Consider the following 18,800-nt stretch of genomic DNA (forward strand, 5'->3'; position numbering starts at 1 on the left):
TGTAATGCGAGTTGGCTTTTTTCCCCTCATCTTAACAAACAACCAAGGTGAGTTTCTAAGGTCTGACCTGTGTGCCTGTGCGTGGCTCCTACCGCACCCTACCCGCAGGGGAAGCAGGGACCTGGGCCGAGGCGTACAGCCCCCGCCTGAGCCGGCTGCGCCACCGCTGCCACCGGGCCAGGCCACACCCAGTGGCGCGAACGGCCGCGGCCCTCCGAGGGACAGCTTGGATCAACGGCACGGAAACCAAACACCCGGCTCAATACCCGCCTCCAAAGGCCAGGCGGATGCCGCTATACCCCTGTAGCTGTTCGGAAGACATTTGCCTGCCTGCTCGGAGGACGCAGGCCACCTGGCCGGCCTCGCTCCGCCCGCCGGACGCGGCCCCGGCCCTTCTCCTCAGACGGCCGCCCGCCCTCGCCTCACGTCAGGCGGCAACGCGCCCGCCGCGCTCGGCCAATCAGCGCCCGCGGGCGGCTCGCGCCGCTGATTCAAACGGCAGCGGCCGTTGGGCTGCGTGGGAGTTGGTGGGTGCTCGCCCCGGCGGCCGGAGGGCTTGTGCCCAGCGACATGGCGAGCCGGGCGGCTGGCCCGGGGCCCTACCGCGCCACCAAGCTGGTGAGGACGGCGGGCTGGGGGCGCCGAGCCGGCCTGGCGGCGGGGGGCTCCGCTTTGCGGGCTGGCTTGGGGCGAGTTTGCGGGGTGGGAGGAGGAAAGTCGGCTGTTGCCGCGGCGCCCGGGGCCTCTCCCGCAGGAGGGCTCTCGCCAGCCTCGGGCTCTCCCCCAGGGGGTCTCTTCCTCAGGGGTCTTCTCGCCAGCCTCGGCCTCTCCCTCAGGGGTAAAGTGCAAATTAACATTGACCATCCACGGCCCCCGCTGACCAGGTTCAGTTTCAGGGGTACCTGGAGCAATGTGAGGCCGTTGGGTTTTTGGGGTGACGGCGGTCGCCGCTGTGCGGGTGCGCGGCGTGGGAAGGTGGGTGCTGTGGGTGGAGATGGCCCTCTGCCCACCCTGAGCGCTGTCACGCAGCGCAAGGCGCCCTGCTCCCTCCCCGGCACGGCCTTGCTCCGTGGAACTGAGCGACAGCCTAATAAGAGGGTCCTGCTAATTGTAGTGTTCCGTCCAGCTTTGTGCGAGTAAATAGGAAAGGAAGAAAATACTTTAAAACTGGTGTTTGTGCACTCTGACGGCTGGATTCATCTCGTGTCTGAGAGCTGCTGCAAACTTGAAGGCTGTGGTTTGCCAGTGCCTCAGGAGACTGAGCTGATGTAAAATGCTGGGCATGTGCAGACCAGGTCAATAAAACTCGTTATCTCTGTGAAACGCCAACCTTATTTTCAGTTTTAGAAGGAGGTGATAAAAACCTAAATGAAATGTACGTGCATTCTTTACTCTGAACTTTAGATTTGAATTTTCTATATGAATGCTGCTATGTTAGGCAGTATAACTATCAGTATTTGTTAGCATTAATGTAATTTCATGTATATGCTTATAATAGAATGTTGTTTTAATTGAGACTTACAATGATCAACCTCAGACTTTAATCTTAATGTTCCTTGTTGTTTTGTTTCCCATGCAGTGGAACGATATTACAAAATATTTCCGAGCAGGCATGCCATTAAGGAAACACAGGCAACATTTAAAAAAACATGGAAGCTGTTTTACTGCATCGGAAGCCATAGACTGGCTGCATGAAGTATTAAGGGATAATAGTAACTTTGGTCCTGAAGTTACTAGGCAGCAGACTATTCAGCTATTGAGAAAGTTTCTCAAGAATCATGTAATTGAAGATATAAAAGGGAGATGGGGATCTGAAAATTTAGAAGACAATGGTGCACTATACAGGTACTGAAATGAAGACCAGTTAGCAGAGCTTTTCAGGTTGAGAATTTTATTTTAAAATTTTATGCTCAGATCCACAGAAGTATTTTGCTTTGGGTTGAGCAGTTGGGCCAAAAATTCATTATTAGCACTGTTTTACTCCACTCACCATTTTACTTTACTCTGACTTGCAGTATAGACCATACAGCCTGTATGCTGAGGGCTGTTTCCATGCTTTTGTCTAGCCAAACTTTTCGCTGGCTTGCATGCTATGCTCAAGGGCTTTGGAGGAGAGCCAAAGAGAATTTATTGTTGTGGCTCCGCCCTATGCCACCAGTCCTGTGTTTACTTTTCTTGTATATTTTACAAAAAAATCTTAAATGGGAAACAGAGCCTACCATGCGTTCTAAAATTAAAGGTATTAATGGCCCTTGCCTCCTGAATTCTGGTCTCAGTGCTGTAATAAGTATCTGAGTATGCTCAACTTGACTTTGGAACCAAGAACACTAGCCCAAAGCTAATGTATGTTAAATGACATTCAAAAGGAAAAAAAAATCAGTATTTTTCTTCTTAATTTCCTGTATTACTTAAGAATCTTATGGAATCATAAGGTATGGGTTTGGTTAAGTAACCTCTTATTTCTAATCTATTGTAAATGTTTTTAACATCTCTCATGTTCGTTACAGGTTTCCTTCGACATCTCCAGTTAAACCTCTACCAAGCTCATGTCCACCAAAAGAGAACTTGGAAAACTTCTCTAGAGACAAAGAAAGACTTTTTAAATTGCCACATTTATCCAGGAGAGCTCTTAAGAAACATGAGTCACTACAGTCTCTGGTAATGTTTCTTACATAATTACAATTGCCATGTATTTTCTTTATTCCTAACAAACAAACAAAGCAGAACTATAAGCGATCACCTTTTAGTGACATTGTTCTGTTGTGTCATCTTCCCTTCCTGCTTAAGAAATAAATTGGTAGGTTCTCCTAGACAGCGAAATAGAACATTTATTAGGCATAATAGGAAGATGTAGCTATATTTGATAATGAAGTGTCTTGGTGATGTGTGCTGTTTCTCCAATGTACAAAACAAGATTTTATTAAATAACCTGTACATAATTAAACAAAATACATATGTGCAAAATCATAGCTGTAACTGTAACATGGCATTTTTGAAATGTTGGCAGCAAGTGAAAGGGATTGTGCATTTGACAGAAGAAATTAAGTACGCTTTTTAAATGAAGCTGTTTCTTCTAAAGTTACTGGCAATAGTTACTGGGATGTTAGTGGAGGGATAGAGTGTTCTTAACGCAGCCATGTTACTTCATCAGAAAGAAAGGTCACTGCACACACCCCTTGCAGTATAGGGGTAATTTTGCATCAGTGTAGTTTGAATTATATCTATATGTATAAGCAATTGAGCATCTTAGGTCATCAGTAAGGGAGGTTTTTTGTTTGCTTTTGGATTTGGTTTTGTGTCCTTCAGTGCAGAATTATTCCTGCTACAGTATTTTAAAATATTTGGAGTGCTGGAAGGTGGAGTTGCAGAAATGATCTGGGCAATCTGTCCTTGTTGAAACTTTATGTTTGTTTGTTTATTTAGGACAAATAAAAAGGCACACATTCTTTAATTCTTTTGCTTTATGAAAAAGATAGAATGTGTTTGGCCTTTTACTCTTTTGAGATTTGTGTGTGTGTGTGCGCGCGCGTACTTTCTAAATTTAGATTGTGATCCTAAAGGAGAATACCGCACTTAGAAACACATCAAATCCAAATGTATTACTACCTTTTAAACTGCTGACTTCTGAGTTATTAGGTCTCTTTTTCATAGTGTGCTCTGGCTTTTTAGTTGGGTATGCTTACATTTCAGTCCTGAGACTGCTGAAGTCACACCCTGGCTCATGTTTTGGAATTTAATGTTTTGCCGAATGACCTATCAGTCCAGAACAATTTTTACTTGATTTTCAATTATCTTAAGAGGCTTGTTTATCTTATGGCATAAACCACTTATTTTCAGGAAAATTTAGGAAAAACAAAACGTGATATAATAGAAGAAAACAAGGAAGACACACTGCATGGGAGGGAAATAAGCCAGGAATATGTGCAAGAAACTTGGAGAAATATAATTCTAATACAGTAAGCACATTATAAAAAGGACCTTCTTGTATATATGCTTTGTGTGTGTAATGGCCCAATCAAGCTTTTCACTTACAAGTTTTTTTAAGCTTTAAAAATTATGTTTGAGTATTTTTACTAGCTATTGTTTACATAAGCTTTCTAGTGTATTTATTAACATTGGATTGTTGCATTTAAGAAATTTATAGATATTTGTTATTGTTGGAGTTGAGGTATATTTCAAGTACCATAGATGCTCTTTCTTACTGATTTTTGCTGTTTGTCCAAGGAAAAAGTATGTCCTTAAGTAGTCCTTCTGGAAGTGAGAACTTATTAAACAGCAAACTAGTTTATCAAGTAACTGTTGTTTGAATAGATACAGAAATAACTTGTTTTCATTCATTACTAGCAAACCTTCTGGACAACATCTGCTCTTTTACTCCCCACAGTTTGCAAACCATTTTAGGCCTCCCATCTTTGGAAGAAGTTTTGCAGCCAACACAGATAGTTCCTGAGTATGTCATATATAACATGACTAACGTAAGCAGACATGGTGTTGTTATTTTGCAGAACAAATCAGGTAAGATTTTTTTTTCTGGTTTTGCTTAAAGATTCTATATGGTGTAATTACAACAAATAATAATTGAAGTAACATGTTTTGTAGTCTCTCTTACACTTTTCTCCCAAATGAAGGCACAGTGCAGTATATTTGTCCAGAAAGTTTTGTAGGTATATTGCATTCACTTCGATATTACATGTACCAATATTTAAAATTAGCTTTAAACTTTATCTTTTGTATTTGAGGTATTATTCAATAAATTTGTGCCATTATTTGTGTCTGGTATTATGTCTTTGGACTTATCTATCAATAATGTACTTGTTTGTTTATTTTAGAAGACCTCCCACACTGGGTGTTGTCAGCTATGAAATGCCTCTCATACTGTAAGTCATTGAATAGTTTTTAAGTTCCAGAAAGGTATTTTGAGAGTTGAAAGTGAAATATACTTGTATGTTAAGATCAACTGAATTTCCAGAATCAAACATTACAAGTAATCCAAGTGCCTTGATATGCTAAGAAGCAATGACAGCAATCCGTATCAAATTATTGAACAGAAATGTTACCAAAGAGTTAATATGTGTTGAAGGTTTTATATTTCAGGTAATCAAGGTATCAGTCCTTTAGTAATCAGGCTAGTTATTCTGCTTTTAGGCTGCATCGTCTGATTCTGTGTTATGAATTTTTGGCAACAGATTAAATTAGTGGAAAAAGAGGAGCTTCAATTTTCCTTAATCCATGAAATGTACAGGAGTATTAACTAAACTCTGTAAGCTTTTGGTGAAAGCATTCTGTCCAAGGCTATGAAAAAGCTAAGAACTGGGGTTTTTTACAAAAATAATTTCTAGTAACAGAGTCAGGCAGGGAGAAAACTTGAGTGGCTGGGCAGAACCTCTGTGTGGTTTCTTCTAAAATGTTTTTTTCAGGAATAAAATTACTTTCTTTTTCCAGTTACTGGCTTTGAGCTGGACTAAAACAGTTTCTACATTTCATATTAAAGCAGGGAGGCCAATTCACAGGGTTTTTTTTTAATTTGTCTTGAAAGGAATCAAATAAAATTTTGCAAAGGGTTTCACGTAAAAGCATGCACGTATAGTCAGTTTTATCGTCTACTAAATTTGTCATGACAACAGAAAGATCTGATTTGTTCCTGGATCCCAGACTTGGAGTATAGCTCCTCTAGTACCTCCTTATCTGCTTCCCAACCTCTTTCTCCAAGCAATCTTTAGAAAAATCTTATGCTTAAAACTCTGTAAGACACCTTTTACAGTTACAGTTCATCTGTGGAAAACAAAGGCCTTCAGTATCTTACCAATCACTGCCTAGTAGGTGAGATGGATTTTTAAAGTCAGACATTTTAGCTGTTAAACATGTTTTCTGACAGCTGAACTGTCATTGTCTGCAGGCTTAAGAGTCAGTCTGCAGTTATCCCTTGTTTTGGTATTGATGTATGAAATATCAAGCAGAAAAACTACAAGTGGTTACAAATTATTGAAAACTTAGTGCTTGTGTTTTGTTTTCTCTGGATTTTTTTGTTAAATGTAAAATTTAGAAAGGCATGATGTTAAACCTTCAGAAAAGACAAATCTGTTACCCAAGGCATCAGTGTTACGTGTACTTGAGTGGCTGCCTTGGAACTACTGGGAAAGTATTTACCTTGAACTAATGCAGTTAACACAGGTTTTCACACATTAGTGGGGGGAAAAAAGTGCTTTCACGGTGAATACAATGAAGTTCAGTTTAATGGCCGAGTCTGATGTGGATTCTCTTGCTGCTAAAGGAGTGGGTTTGTTCTTCAGCATGTGCTGTAGCAGACCTGTGTGGTACTAATAGTCTTTCTCCTTTGCAGTGCCATTGATTTTTATGAAACTTCACAGAATCCATCTTTAAGGCTTCCTTTGTCATATGTGTTTGAAATAGTATTACAAACACATACAGATTGCACTGATGTAAGCTTTGCATCTCTATGAAGCAGGCTTTGAAAAGATTCTGGAGAAGCAGAGGACGGACTGACTTTTCTCTTACCCCCACTGCCCACAACTGCCTCTTTAAATGGCTAGCAGGGCATGCTAGAGTTAGATGAGTGCCTTTCAAATGAAATCAGAGATGACGAGCTGTTTTCCTATGTGTGCTTGCCCTGCTGTTTAACTTTTGCCCCTTTTCCTGGCAATCTCCTTCATTAGCTCCTCTCAAAGCTTTAGTAGCTCTAACATGGTTGGATGGTGTGTGTTTATACATTAGCATATATGCCTAGCTGCACAGTGGAACTGTGGTAGGTGTCCCTCCAGGGTTAGTATGGCTTCAGAAGTTCAGTTTGAAGCATACGCTGTTGTGAAAATGACCTTTTTCTTTTTTTTTTTTCTTTTTTTTCTTCAACTGCATTTGCAAAAACATAGAGCCTCTTACATGAAGAGCACTATTAGGAAAAGCAGGAAAGGGGAGAGCTTGGTGAGTGGATTTAAATTGAGGAGGAAAATATAGCCGAGCACTGTTTTTTGAGCATTGCAATATGTTAATCCCCACATCAGTTCTCTATTTGGAACTAATAGGTCTTTGTATTTGTGGGTTGAAAACTGCAAGCAAACTTTCTGGTTTTTTGAATTCTGAGTTTCTAATTTGAGTGAATTAGTTCAAGTGGAGATTTTATCTCTGCATCTGCTAGGTATACTGTAACGAAATGATTAAGGTGGTAGTTACTTTGCACAGCGAACACTAAAAATACTGAAACTGGCAGGGTTAATACTGCTCTGCTATATTTTTAGTGTACTGTATGCTAATGTGATTGTGATTATAAAATCTGGTTGTATCAAAAGTTAAATTTTCCCTGGTTCTATGTGCAATTTAAACTGCCATCTCCTAATTTGTTAGAATTGGCTTTGTAAGGTAGTGTATTTCATTTGTAGGAGTTCAGTGGAGTATGATAACATCAGGGTTAAAAGATCTAGAAAACATCAAATTTTATTTGTACTAGGACCACTTCCGTTCATTCCTTTTCTTGCCTGTAGCAACACGGGCAAGGTTTATTAACTAGATTCTTAGGTTATTGGGTTGCTCATCTGTCTTCTGAAGAAAATTAGTTGCCTGTAGCTGTGATTCACCACGGGAGTAGCGGTGAACAAAACTTTCTCTTGGTGAACCATTTGAATAGAGGAACTGAGGAGGTCCCCACAAAGGGAAGACACTGACCAGCTCTGCTTGGCCTATGCATAAAGCAATGTGTATATATTGATTCTGTATTGGCCGGCTTCTCAGTCTGCATGCTGTTCACAGTATGTTATAGGATGAGTGCCTTGATCTTAGAAGGTAGAGCTCCCTGTGGGAGAACTGGGATAACTGTACTTTGGAAATGAAGGAAAATCCTAAGAGTTCGTTATTATTTTGCTGAGAAACCTATAAAGTTTTCATTTATTTTCTTGGTGTGGAACAGCTTGTTGAAACTGAGCACACCTCTTCAATGGCTACATAGAATATTTTACTGGTTTTGCTTACAAATGGTACAGTGCTAAACTAAATTAAATATTTGTCTATTGCTGTCATGATTCTCTTTGTGAAAGTCATTCCTACAAGAATAAACTTGATTTTTATTTATTTATTATTTTTATAATAGAATTATGAAACTTTTTTTGTGAATTTTTTTCTTTACCTCTTTTTAGGGCCTAGAAATAATGACATGAGCCAACCAACTTACAGTGGGTTTGAACGAGATGTATTCAGAACAGTTGCTGATTACTTTCTCAATCTCCCTGAACCGTTGCTTACTTTTGAATACTATGAACTTTTTGTTAATATTTTAGGTATGTATGAATTCAGAAATAATCACTGCAAGTTATAAGTTTGTATCGATTGGGGAAGAAATGTGTAATTCAAAGCAGACCTTGACCCCCTAATCGGTATGGCAGCTTCAGTCACCTGAAGGTCATCAATGCTATCGTTCTGTATTACAATATTAACTGAAATGCAGCTCTGTCTTATAATGTCTTATATAAATTTCTGTCTGAGCTAACATTCTAAATATGCAATAACAAAAACTTAAAAATACGTGCTTGTTCCTGTCCCTCACTATTGCAGTGTGTTAACTTTCCTTATTCTTGCATGTTGGTTGCAATTATCTTGTTAGATTGCTTTTGAACTGAGCTAAATTTTTCTTAAGTTTTACTAACAGTCAACTATAAATCAGTGTCTTATGTTTGTTGACGTCTCTGTTCAGTTAGCAACTTTCTGAACTTGTTCAGTTTCATACCACTGGCATCTTAACTTATATTTCATTTTCTGATAGTTATGTGTGGCTACATCACAATTCCAGATATATGCAGTGGAAAACATTCTGTCCAAGATGAGAAATGTGACCCACAACCTTCAAAAATTCCTCACTTGAACTCTTTCAAGTCAACTGAGTGTCTTCTTTTAAGCCTACTCTGCAAAGAGCCTGACAAAAAAAGGGAAGAATATAAAGCTTCCAGGAAGACTTCTTCAGAAAAGCTAACTATTCAAAACCCATGTGTAAAGAAATTGCAGCGATATAAACTGACATGTAAACAAGGTAGTGCTGATAATCTAATAGGAGGAAGTTGTCAAAATCTTTCAAGTTTCAGGAATGAACAAGACCCACTGCGAACATTTAGGACAAGATGTTACTCTTTGGAAAGAATTGGGGATCCTACTTCAAGTATACACAGTAAAGGGGATTCAGATTTCCTCAGCCAAAGTGATGTGAACATCATCCTGGGTACAAGAAATCGAAAACAATCACTGCTGTATGAGCATAAAGCTAATTCTGTACTGGAGCTGGGTTTTGATAACACATGTCAAAAACAAACCCATGGTATCAAGGGGGTGTCTGCTTCAACTCTTCAGGATAAAGAGCTATTTAATGAAAATCAGGGATTGAAGGAAATATGCAGGTCTCTGAGTTTACATGGCAAGTGGAATTCCAAAAGTTACGCTAGCATTAATATACCGGTTGCTGAAATCACAGTAAAGCCAAGGCCTCAACTCTGTGGGCAAGGAAAACCAAATACCTCTGGTGTTGCTGCTTCAATGGATGGCAGGACTGAAGTTTCTGATATCACCGTCAAAAAGAAACTCTACAAAAGTACCACAGAACTCTCACAATACTCTTTCACTCATTCTTCTTATGTATTGACTGGCACGCAAAGTAAGATGGCTTTCTAAAGCATGTTGTATTGGCTTATTGTGTTGACTAACTAATCTCTGCTTCCTTAATCTCTGGCACTGTTGCTAGGTTTTTTGATATGCATCTGACATGATCTGTGGGGTTTTTTTAGGAAAAAAAAGAATCTGGGTCTAAATTGTGCTGTTTAAAGGTAGCTCTTTGTACCTCTGCTAACATACAGTAGTGTGTAGTATCTTTGGAGTCTTAAACTTGATGTGTCAGTAAATCACCTTCCTGCTCAGGTAAGTGATAAGTGACTTAGACGCTGTCTCAAAGTGAGGCAGGGAATTTGCACAAACATACTTCTGGGAATACCATTGGTGTCATTTCTTAATCACATTTTGGTCTTAATTGTACCAGCAGTTTCATTATAATGCAGCAAGTTGAAGATGACCGCACAAGAAAAGGCTGCATAACACTTCCTATGTTACAGATGATTTCTATGAAATGTGGTTATCATTGGGGGAAAAAAAAAATAATTCTTGCTCGAGATAAAAATATCCTGAAAATTGGTTCAAACCTTAATGACAGCTATCTTTATAATTAACTTGTAGATCTCCTTCAGCCTCATTTAGAAAGAATTGCTGTTGAAGCACTACAAATATGTTGTTTGTTACTTCCACCCCCAAATCGTAGAAAGATTCAGCTCCTAATGCGTATGATCTCTCGGATCAGTGAAAACGTTGATATGCCACGACTGCATGATGCAATGGGTACACGTTCTTTGGTAAGAGAATCATGAGTGCAGTGTATTGTTTTAAGAACATTGCTGAAGTAATGCTGAGAATACTAGCAGTATTCCATACTTGAGGTTCTTGTCTCATTGCAAATAAATAGTGATTAATGGGTGGATTTTTCATTTCCAGAATACTTACAAAAATCCGACTTGAAGCAAGCACTTTCTTGTCTCCATCTTAATGTATTTCAAATATTGGTGTTGCTTTCCTTTACTTCGGGAGGAGAAGGGAAATAATTTCTTAACAGAATGCAAACAGATGATGATTTAGACTAGCTTCTCACCCAAATACCATTTAATTTAAAAGGTGTTGGCAAAGTGTCTGTAGAAAACCTTTGTCAGGCTAAACATTTGTGCGTGTGAAGTGACGACAAAATCAGTTCCAAAAAAGTAAATTTTCTGCCTAGTGGGTTTAAAGATTACCCTTGAAGTCTGGATTTCAGCTTTCATTGGAATGACTAAAGATTTTTGTCAAACAAGATTAGTTAAAACAACAAAGTACCTGCACATGCTAAGTTAAAATAAGCCTACTAAAGGCTGGACATATGAAAGCTGTAAAAATGTTTTGTAAAGCTACTTAAAACTGGAGCTTGGTGTGCATTAGATCTTGACTAGGCTGGCTCTGCAGGTTTTTTTATCATCTTACTTGTCTCAGGATGGCTAATTGAAGATGTACGCTTTTCTGCAGGGTAAGACTTTCTCTTATTATTACCTCTTTGAAATATGTAACTGAAAGTACTCTTCGAATCAAATACGTGTCTAATATTATAAGAAGTTCCTTTATTTCAAATGAGGAAAAAATTGTAATCAGTTTACCTCCTGTCTTGACCAGTGGTGCAGGCAAGAGACTGTAGTGAAAGTTGGCGTTGGAGAATTCATTGTGCTACTGTGTAGACTGCAAAGGCAGCAAATCCCTCACCTGTGCGTACTAACAATCTGCTAAATGCTTCTAGATGATACAGACTTTCTCTCGATGCGTGCTATGCTGTGCAGAAGAAGTAGATCTTGATGAGCTACTTTCTACAAGATTAGTTTCATTTCTAATGGACCATCAACAAGAAATATTTAAAGTACCAACCTACCTGCAGGTTGCAGTTCAAGATCACATAGAATACATGAAGATGGCTGAGGTTGGTGGCGTGATAGAAGTTTGAGTTCATTTGCCAATTGCAGCATGTGTGTTACTTCTGAAAGTGGGATAGGGAAAACTGCAAGTAAAACCATATTTTGAATGCAAACTGTTATTGAACTGTTGGTGCAATCAGAGATATTAGCTATGTTCTAATATTTTGCAACTTGTGATATCACTCTAAGTCAGTATGCTTAGATTTTTGTTAGGTACTTTCTTACTGAAATAGTGCATAATCATTTGAGTATATGCAGACCCCTTCAACTTCTCTTTCAGTGCAAATACCCAAAGGAAGAAATCTGTGCCATACTGCCAACATATTCATACTGCAAACAAATAACTCCTCAGGAGTTTGAAGAACAAAAGGTTTCTACCTCTCAAGCTGCAGTGGCAGAGCTCCTGGAGAACATTATCAAAGATAAAAATTTGTCTGTGAAAGACAAAAAGAAAAAGTTAAAACAGGTAAGAAACTTGGCAGATATATCATCTAATTAAGAAAATGCCTCTGTGAGGGCGGGATCCCTGTCACTAGACCCTGGTACAGAACAAGAGCAGGCTGTATAGAGAGACATGCTTATTTTGAGGAAGAGACCCGTTGAAGGGTTTTTTGATTGCATGCTCTGACTAGGATTTTAAAGACCGTTTAATACAGCATTTGATGCTATCTGGCAGCAGCAGTGTTCAAACAGTGGTTTAAAACTGATGTAAAATTATTCTGAGATACAGCTCTCTGCGGACTAATATGTGATAGAATTACAGCATGATTTCTTGTGGAGAACCAGCCATACAAGTTCCCATTAAAATGCCATAGGTGGGCTTAAAGTCGATAGGCAATAAAAGCAGTGCTTTGCTTTAAGAGGTCAAGCTCTATCTGTTCACAGCTCTGAAACATTCTTTCCTGTGGACTTAGCTTTGTGTTTTGTAACATGTATATTGCTCAAGATTATCTGGCACTTCTATGGCCTGCTAATGTATTGCCTAATACTAAAGCTAAAATACAGCAATTCTGGCAGGATTTAATACTGGAGGGGTTTTTCTTTTTCGGAAAACCGTTGGCAAGTATTTCTGACCAATTGAATAGTATTGTACTTGTCCTAGAATCTCCTAAGCGAGTCTTGTGACTCAAATTTGAAAAAGCAGCTTTTCAGAGCAAGCACATTTTTCTCTTTGGTACCCCTCCCCCAGCTTCTGCGACGCTGACTTTCATGTGTTGTGAAAACTTTTTGGTCCTGTAGAAGCGAAGGCTGGACTGTTGTTCAAATTCATTCTTCTGGCATGTAAAGAAGACTAGTTACAGTCAATTAAAACTTGGGAGTTAGTAAGCAGTAAGAAGTGATACCCAGCAGCACTTAAAGCAGGTGAAGTGGAGAAGAAGAAAATAAACTAAAATCCTCTAAGGTTAAAGTAAAACTTGAAGTACATACTTAATTTTTTTTTTTAATCGGTTCCCACTAAATTCCAGAAGCAGCTTGTACTGTAAGGGCCATGTGCTAGGAAAGTAAAGTTTAAAAATTTAAACGGAGCTATATCGTTACAGTCTTGCAGTTTGTGCTGGGAGAGCTAGTAGTGTGATAAATCACAACTTGTGGGATTATTGGGTTTTGATACTTTGAATTGGGGAAAGCCAAATACATGTCACTTCCTAGAGGGTTAGGCGCAACTTGCATCAACACCAAAAGTTACAAGTGGTGTCATTTTCCACAGGCTGAATCCATCAGCAGAAAGCTTTGGCTGGTGTATAGATGTACTTACTATTTTTCATTCCTTATGGAAGCCTTAAATAGGAAACAGGCAAAACGTCAGAAACATGTCTTTGAAACCAGATATTTTTGTTTAGTTGTGTATCTGCAGGAATGGAAAAATAACTCCCTTGGTTAAGTAAAGTAAGTTTTCCTGAGAGAAGACCTTCAAAATATGCTGAATCTTAGTTTCCATTTAGGTAAAACATTTATTATTGTGATTCTTGAAAGACAGCTTTCCAAGCAGAAACAGAATAGATACCGATGCTGGCTGGACAGCGTGGCTTCACAGGGGGGACTGCCATGCCTTGCTCAGGAGGCTGGTGGAATGCTGGTCATGCTGTTCAAACAGTATGCATCATCGCTGTTACTTCGCTGATGAACGGCACGGTGAGCAACCACAGGCTGTCACTGCAAATGGAGAAAAGGCAGATAGAATCCTACAGTGTTTGCTCGTAGCTGCTGTGACTAGAATAATCCTAAAAATCATTGGGACTAAAATGAGATTAGAAGCTTTTCTCATTTCAACAGAAGGTGAAGTGCCTGATACAATCTCTGCTCGACTCATTGTTTACCAGTTGTGAACTCGAAGGACAAAGAGCTACAGCTTTGCTCAAGTGTCACAGCAGTTACTTTACGTGCCCATAGCCTTGTTCCTCCTGCTGATATGCATCCTTATGAGGCAATTTGTGCTCAAGTCTTGCACAGCTGGAGTTTCTGGTGGGGTCATCACAGCATGTTTTGGGTTGGCAGGGACCTCCAAGACCACGCAGTCCCACCCCCCACCACGGGCAGGGACCCCTCCCCCCAGCCCAGGCTGCTCCCAGCCCCGTCCAGCCTGGCCTTGAGCCCTGCCAGGGATGGGGCACCCACAGCTGCTGCGGGCAGCCTGGGCCAGCGCCTCGCCGCCCTCACAGGGAAGGGTTTCCTCCTAACATCTAATCTAAATCTGCTTTCTTTCAGTTTAAAGCTATTCCTCCTTGTTCTATCACTACAATATTTTGTGGTCTGGTATTTTATCTTAATTTTTGCTTTTTGTGTTTTCAAGTTTCAGAAGGAATACCCTCTGATCTACCAGAACAGATTTCCAACTACAGAAAAGGAAGCTATGCTATTTGAGAACAAACCTACCATCAAACAACCAATACTTAGCCTAAGCAAACCAAGATTTCGTAGCCTAAGATACTAACTTAACCACACTTCAGCTGCTTATTTATTTGCTGGATGGATGTATGAATGATTTACCAAAGGGCACTTGCTACAGAAATTTGATGGTGGCTGTGTGTAGAAGCAAGAAATGTTTACATGGACACTATGTTTAAAGGTGCCAAAATAACTTTTTTTTTTGTGTAGATAACTCTTGAATGACTGCTAAGAAAGTAATAAATATTTATCTGTTTAAAAATTATTACAATATATTGTGCTTGGTAAAATAAATGTGAAAATAAGCATGAAGCTATTAGTAACCAAAAATTTATATATGGTTTTCATATGGAAAACTAATGATATGCGTATTATAACTTTTTTTAATGTCTGTTCAGGAATTTGTGCCATTTATCATAGTTTCTGTAGGTTATGAAATGTCTGTATGTTGTGAATAACTGCTGACTTTGCAGTTGCAAAATACTTGTCTTTAAACAATGTTCTTTGAGTTTGGGCCTAATTTAAAAGTTGGTCCTGTGATTTCTAAGGGAGCCAGAAATTCACTATCAATAAATGATTATCTGACTCCGTAAAATACTTCTGTTTATCTCATCTGTAAAATTCACATAAGCTTCTGTATATTTATTTTTATTAAAAGTCTTAGATATATTTCTAACATTCGTGGAAAATTTTGTTTTGGCTCTATTGGTATATTTCTCAAAATGAAAAAGTGATGGATGATATGTGAATGACAATGAATAGAATTGGAATACACTAAATATTCCTATTTTGTTTTCAGAATTAAGAGTCTGTTTATTAATTCTGGTGGAGCCGAGGCTCCCGCAGAGGAGTATAAATCTGTGAGTATTTTTGTGAGAGAATAATTCAAAGTGTTTTCATAAAGGAGATCCCAGCTTAATATTTAGACAGATATGATCCAAGCAAAAATCTAATTAGTCACAAGTGGTGAGTGATGTTAGTGTTTGGTACTGGGCTGGGAAAAAAATGGGTGCTTTTCTCCTGCGTATTTGCATCCATAAAAAAAAAAAGCCTGAAATCCTGTTGTTTGTTTTTTCCCAAAGAAATGCTCATAGTATGTAGGTGTATAGCCTGGGTGCCCAAGAGAATTTTAAATAAGATGTAATGAAAAAAATCCCTTTCCTCTTAACAGGCTAAAAATAGTGGCAAAAAGATGAATGCACCTTTAAGGCTTCCTTAATATATCAAAAGTATTGTTGTTTTGGAAAGATGTGATTTGGAGCTGTAGTCTGCCAACATGCCAAGCATAAGCTCTGCCATGAGACCTGTGGATGCTGTTGCATGTGATCTGGAAACATGACTAGTATGTACTGCAACAATTTCAAGTTATGTGTGAGGAGGTTTTTATAGAACATATCCTGCAAGTAGGAGCACTAATGGATCTGCTGCTTGCTCTGAGCACATTCTCTCATCTTGTCATGAGCTGAAGGTCCTTGGAGGAAATGAGGCTATCGCATAAAATAAATAATTTCTGTAAATTCTGTTAATATCCAGTATTTTTTGTGTATTCCAATACCGTGCCAAAGGGAGGAACAATGTCTGTCTCCTTTATGAAGTGCTGGCTGTGCTGGGCTTTGTTAGCCATACATACACAATTCCAGGTCTCAGATGTTTGCTGTTCATGTGTTGCTGTGCTTGAACTTCTCAGGTTGGTCTGATCGCTTGTCAGGGCCCTGTCCAAGCTGTGACCTGTCCCTCGTGTAACCGGGCTGATAGGTGGATTCCTCCTCTTCTGCATAATGCTTTCCCACTGCTTTTCAGTTAAGGGTTTCTTTAAGCTCATATCGTCACAATCGGTAAAGTGCCATACACTGAAATTATTCTGCATTTGGAACAGTGTCGAAATCGGGTTTTGTTGTGAGGAATTTGTGTCTCTGTTACACTTCAGTTGTAATACTGCTTTGAGATGATTTTTAAACTGCTTGTTTTGGCTGTATTTGCAGGAAAATGGAAGGGATGCGCTGCAAGTGTTGGACTGGAGAACACACTGAAGTCCGACTGTTTTCACTTTAGGGTTTTGGGGGTTTTATTTTTTATTAAGCTGTTGTAGTCGGAGTCCAACTCGGTCAGCCTCACATGGGGCACCAATTGTTGCAGCACAGACTAGTAGGCTGCAACAAGGCTTTACTGTTGGTCAGATTCTACTGTCTGTGCTGTAGCTCCTTCCTCCAGAGGTCAGACCACCCCACTCCTCCATCTGACCCCCTCTCCCACACTCCTCAGGGCTATTTAACCACTTAGCAGGAAGGAGCTACAGCTGCACATCATCCATGTCCACCAACCCACTGCCGCTGAGGCAAGGCCACAGCTGCGTGTTATCAGTGCTGATCAACCCTCTGCCTTCATTCCTCTACATCAAGCAGTTTTGTGCTTTATGGAATTAGGTCTTTTAGAGAGATGAGTGCTTTTCCTTTGTGAGAGCTGTTTGGTTATCTGCTACCTTGTTCAGTTACCTTGCAGAGTTCTGGGCTGTGCAGTGCAGGCAGAATCCTTCGTGCTTTGTTGTGATGTCTTGCTCATTCCTAGGACAAGATGCCGAATTGTTGTTGTGCCTGCATGCGCAGGCTCTTACAGTAACTGTCGTAAAACCAGTCATCAAAATTAAAATTAAAGCAGATCTTGGCTACTTATCTCTTTACCTGGTTTGGGTAATTTTGGCATCTCATGGGGAGGCTCCACAGTAGTTTCGTACAAGTTCATAGACTGTGTCAGATACTTTGGTGTTACAGATGAGGGTTTTGGTTGAGGATTGTCACTTTGATAATTGATATACACTTGACAAAACCTAAACGAGAGCTACGAGAAAGCTGGAGGCAGACTTTTTACAAAGGGCATGTAGGGATAGGATGATGGGGGATGGCTTTAAGTTAAAAGAGGGTAGATTTAGGGTACATATTGGCAAGAAATTCTTTACTGTGAGGGTGGCGAGGCGCTGGCCCAGGCTGCCCGGAGCAGCTGTGGGTGCCCCATCCCTGGCAGGGCTCAAGGCCAGGCTGGACGGGGCTGGGAGCAGCCTGGGCTGGGGGGAGGGGTCCCTGCCCGTGGTGGGGGGTGGGACTGGGTGGTCTTGGAGGTCCCTGCCAACCCAAACCATGCTGTGATTCTGTGACATCTTGGTATGTAACTGCTATGGTCTGCAACCATGAGACTACTGTTCTCTCAGGTTATCTTCCCTGGAAAATGAGGCAAACACACCTTCCCATTCTGCATGTGATACTTAAGTGTACATTAAATATATACACACAATTTTGTTTATACTAAATTAGTCTTATGTTAGCTTTGCAGGAGTAGGGGGTTAGTGCGGAAACTTTCTGCTAACTGGGTTATTTCTGGCACCATGCATGTTTTGTAATATATCATTTTGCTCTTTCTCCTGGGGAGGAAGGCTTTGTAAGTGAGAAACCAAGATTAGCCCAGTTTTAGCCTGTATTAGCAATGCTTTAATGTCCTGTAGATAATAGTCATATAGTAGGTGACATTGACTACAGGTGTACAGAAGAGGAATTACTTTTAAAAACCCAGTACCTGTCTAAGCTTGCTTCTAATAACTCAACCTGTTAAGTGTTGCATAAATGCTTTATTTATTTATGTATTCTAGTTAAGCAACTTATTAGGCAAGAAGCTCGCGTTTCTTAGGATTTAGCTTTCAAAGGACTATTCTCATTATTCAGAGTTCTTGATCCATGTTATTTAATGTTCCCGTCTGGGGTTTTGACGGAACTTAACAAAATTGTGAATAAATAGACAAATTGACTAGCTGTGGGACAATTAAAACATTCCAAATAAATGACAGATACAAATTTAAATTTAAACTGAAACCTTTCTTCAAGCTATCATTTTCTTCTGAGTTAATTTTTTTATGGAAGCCTTTTATATTTGTATAAATATTTATGTATTGATTTTTTTATGGAAGCCTTTGTTGTTTTTTTTTTTAAGTACCACATTGCAATTCTGCATGGGGAACAGTTCAGCAGTGAGTGCGCAGTTGCCTGCAATCTATTGGCTGTGCACAATGTGGTGCAGCAGAATTGCCTGTGAAAACCAGCACTGTAAGGATTCATGGTTGCCTTACACTGACTAGAGAGAAGAAAACGTTGTCAGGGTCCAGCACCAAACCGTATGTGGTGCTGGTGAGGATTTCGCGCTGGGGACTTAGGCAGTAGTTTTACTGGGCTTTGCTCCCTCTCTCTCCTCTGAGGCGGTAGGCTGGGGTGGGTCAAGGGGCCTGGGGCTGGTTCACAATTTCCAGTCTCTTAATTAAAAAGCCACAGTACACACTGTCTTTTATAATTCTATTACATGAGAAGCAAGCTCACATGAACTGTTTAGACTTTTTTACCTTGACTTTCA

At 39.9% G+C, this 18,800-nt stretch overlaps 1 protein-coding gene across 8 annotated transcripts; it reads left to right on the top strand.

Annotated features, from left to right (window-relative positions):
• Positions 1 to 485: 485 nt before the first annotated feature.
• DEPDC1 (DEP domain containing 1) lies at positions 486 to 15,090 on the top strand. Of its 8 annotated transcripts, none has more exons than XM_037403932.1 (12): positions 489 to 618; positions 1,580 to 1,845; positions 2,508 to 2,658; positions 3,838 to 3,956; positions 4,385 to 4,515; positions 4,830 to 4,877; positions 8,145 to 8,285; positions 8,768 to 9,646; positions 10,219 to 10,391; positions 11,354 to 11,530; positions 11,806 to 11,991; positions 14,317 to 15,090. In XM_037403932.1, exons 1-12 carry the CDS (start codon positions 571 to 573, stop codon positions 14,455 to 14,457), a joined length of 2,460 nt encoding a protein of 819 aa, XP_037259829.1. In that variant the 5' UTR covers positions 489 to 570; the 3' UTR covers positions 14,458 to 15,090. The 8 variants fall into 8 exon arrangements, 6 of the variants coding, with proteins under 6 accessions (XP_037259832.1, XP_037259829.1, XP_037259830.1 ...); XM_037403933.1 differs by having other exon boundaries at positions 8,795 to 9,646; XM_037403934.1 differs by lacking the exon at positions 489 to 618 and adding an exon at positions 1,157 to 1,295.
• The last annotated feature ends 3,710 nt before the right edge of the window (positions 15,091 to 18,800 follow it).

The sequence above is a fragment of the Falco rusticolus genome, chromosome 11 (assembly GCF_015220075.1).
Source record: "Falco rusticolus isolate bFalRus1 chromosome 11, bFalRus1.pri, whole genome shotgun sequence".
Lineage (NCBI taxonomy): Eukaryota > Metazoa > Chordata > Aves > Falconiformes > Falconidae > Falco > Falco rusticolus.

Excerpts from the sequence above, each read along its gene's own strand:
- DEPDC1 (XM_037403932.1), top strand. The coding sequence starts at position 571 with ATGGCGAGCCGGGCGGCTGGCCCGGGGCCCTACCGCGCCACCAAGCTG. Across the intron at positions 2,659-3,837 it reads ATGAGTCACTACAGTCTCTG|GAAAATTTAGGAAAAACAAA; the intron begins GTAATGTTTCTT and ends ACTTATTTTCAG. Across the intron at positions 9,647-10,218 it reads TGTATTGACTGGCACGCAAA|ATCTCCTTCAGCCTCATTTA; the intron begins GTAAGATGGCTT and ends ATTAACTTGTAG.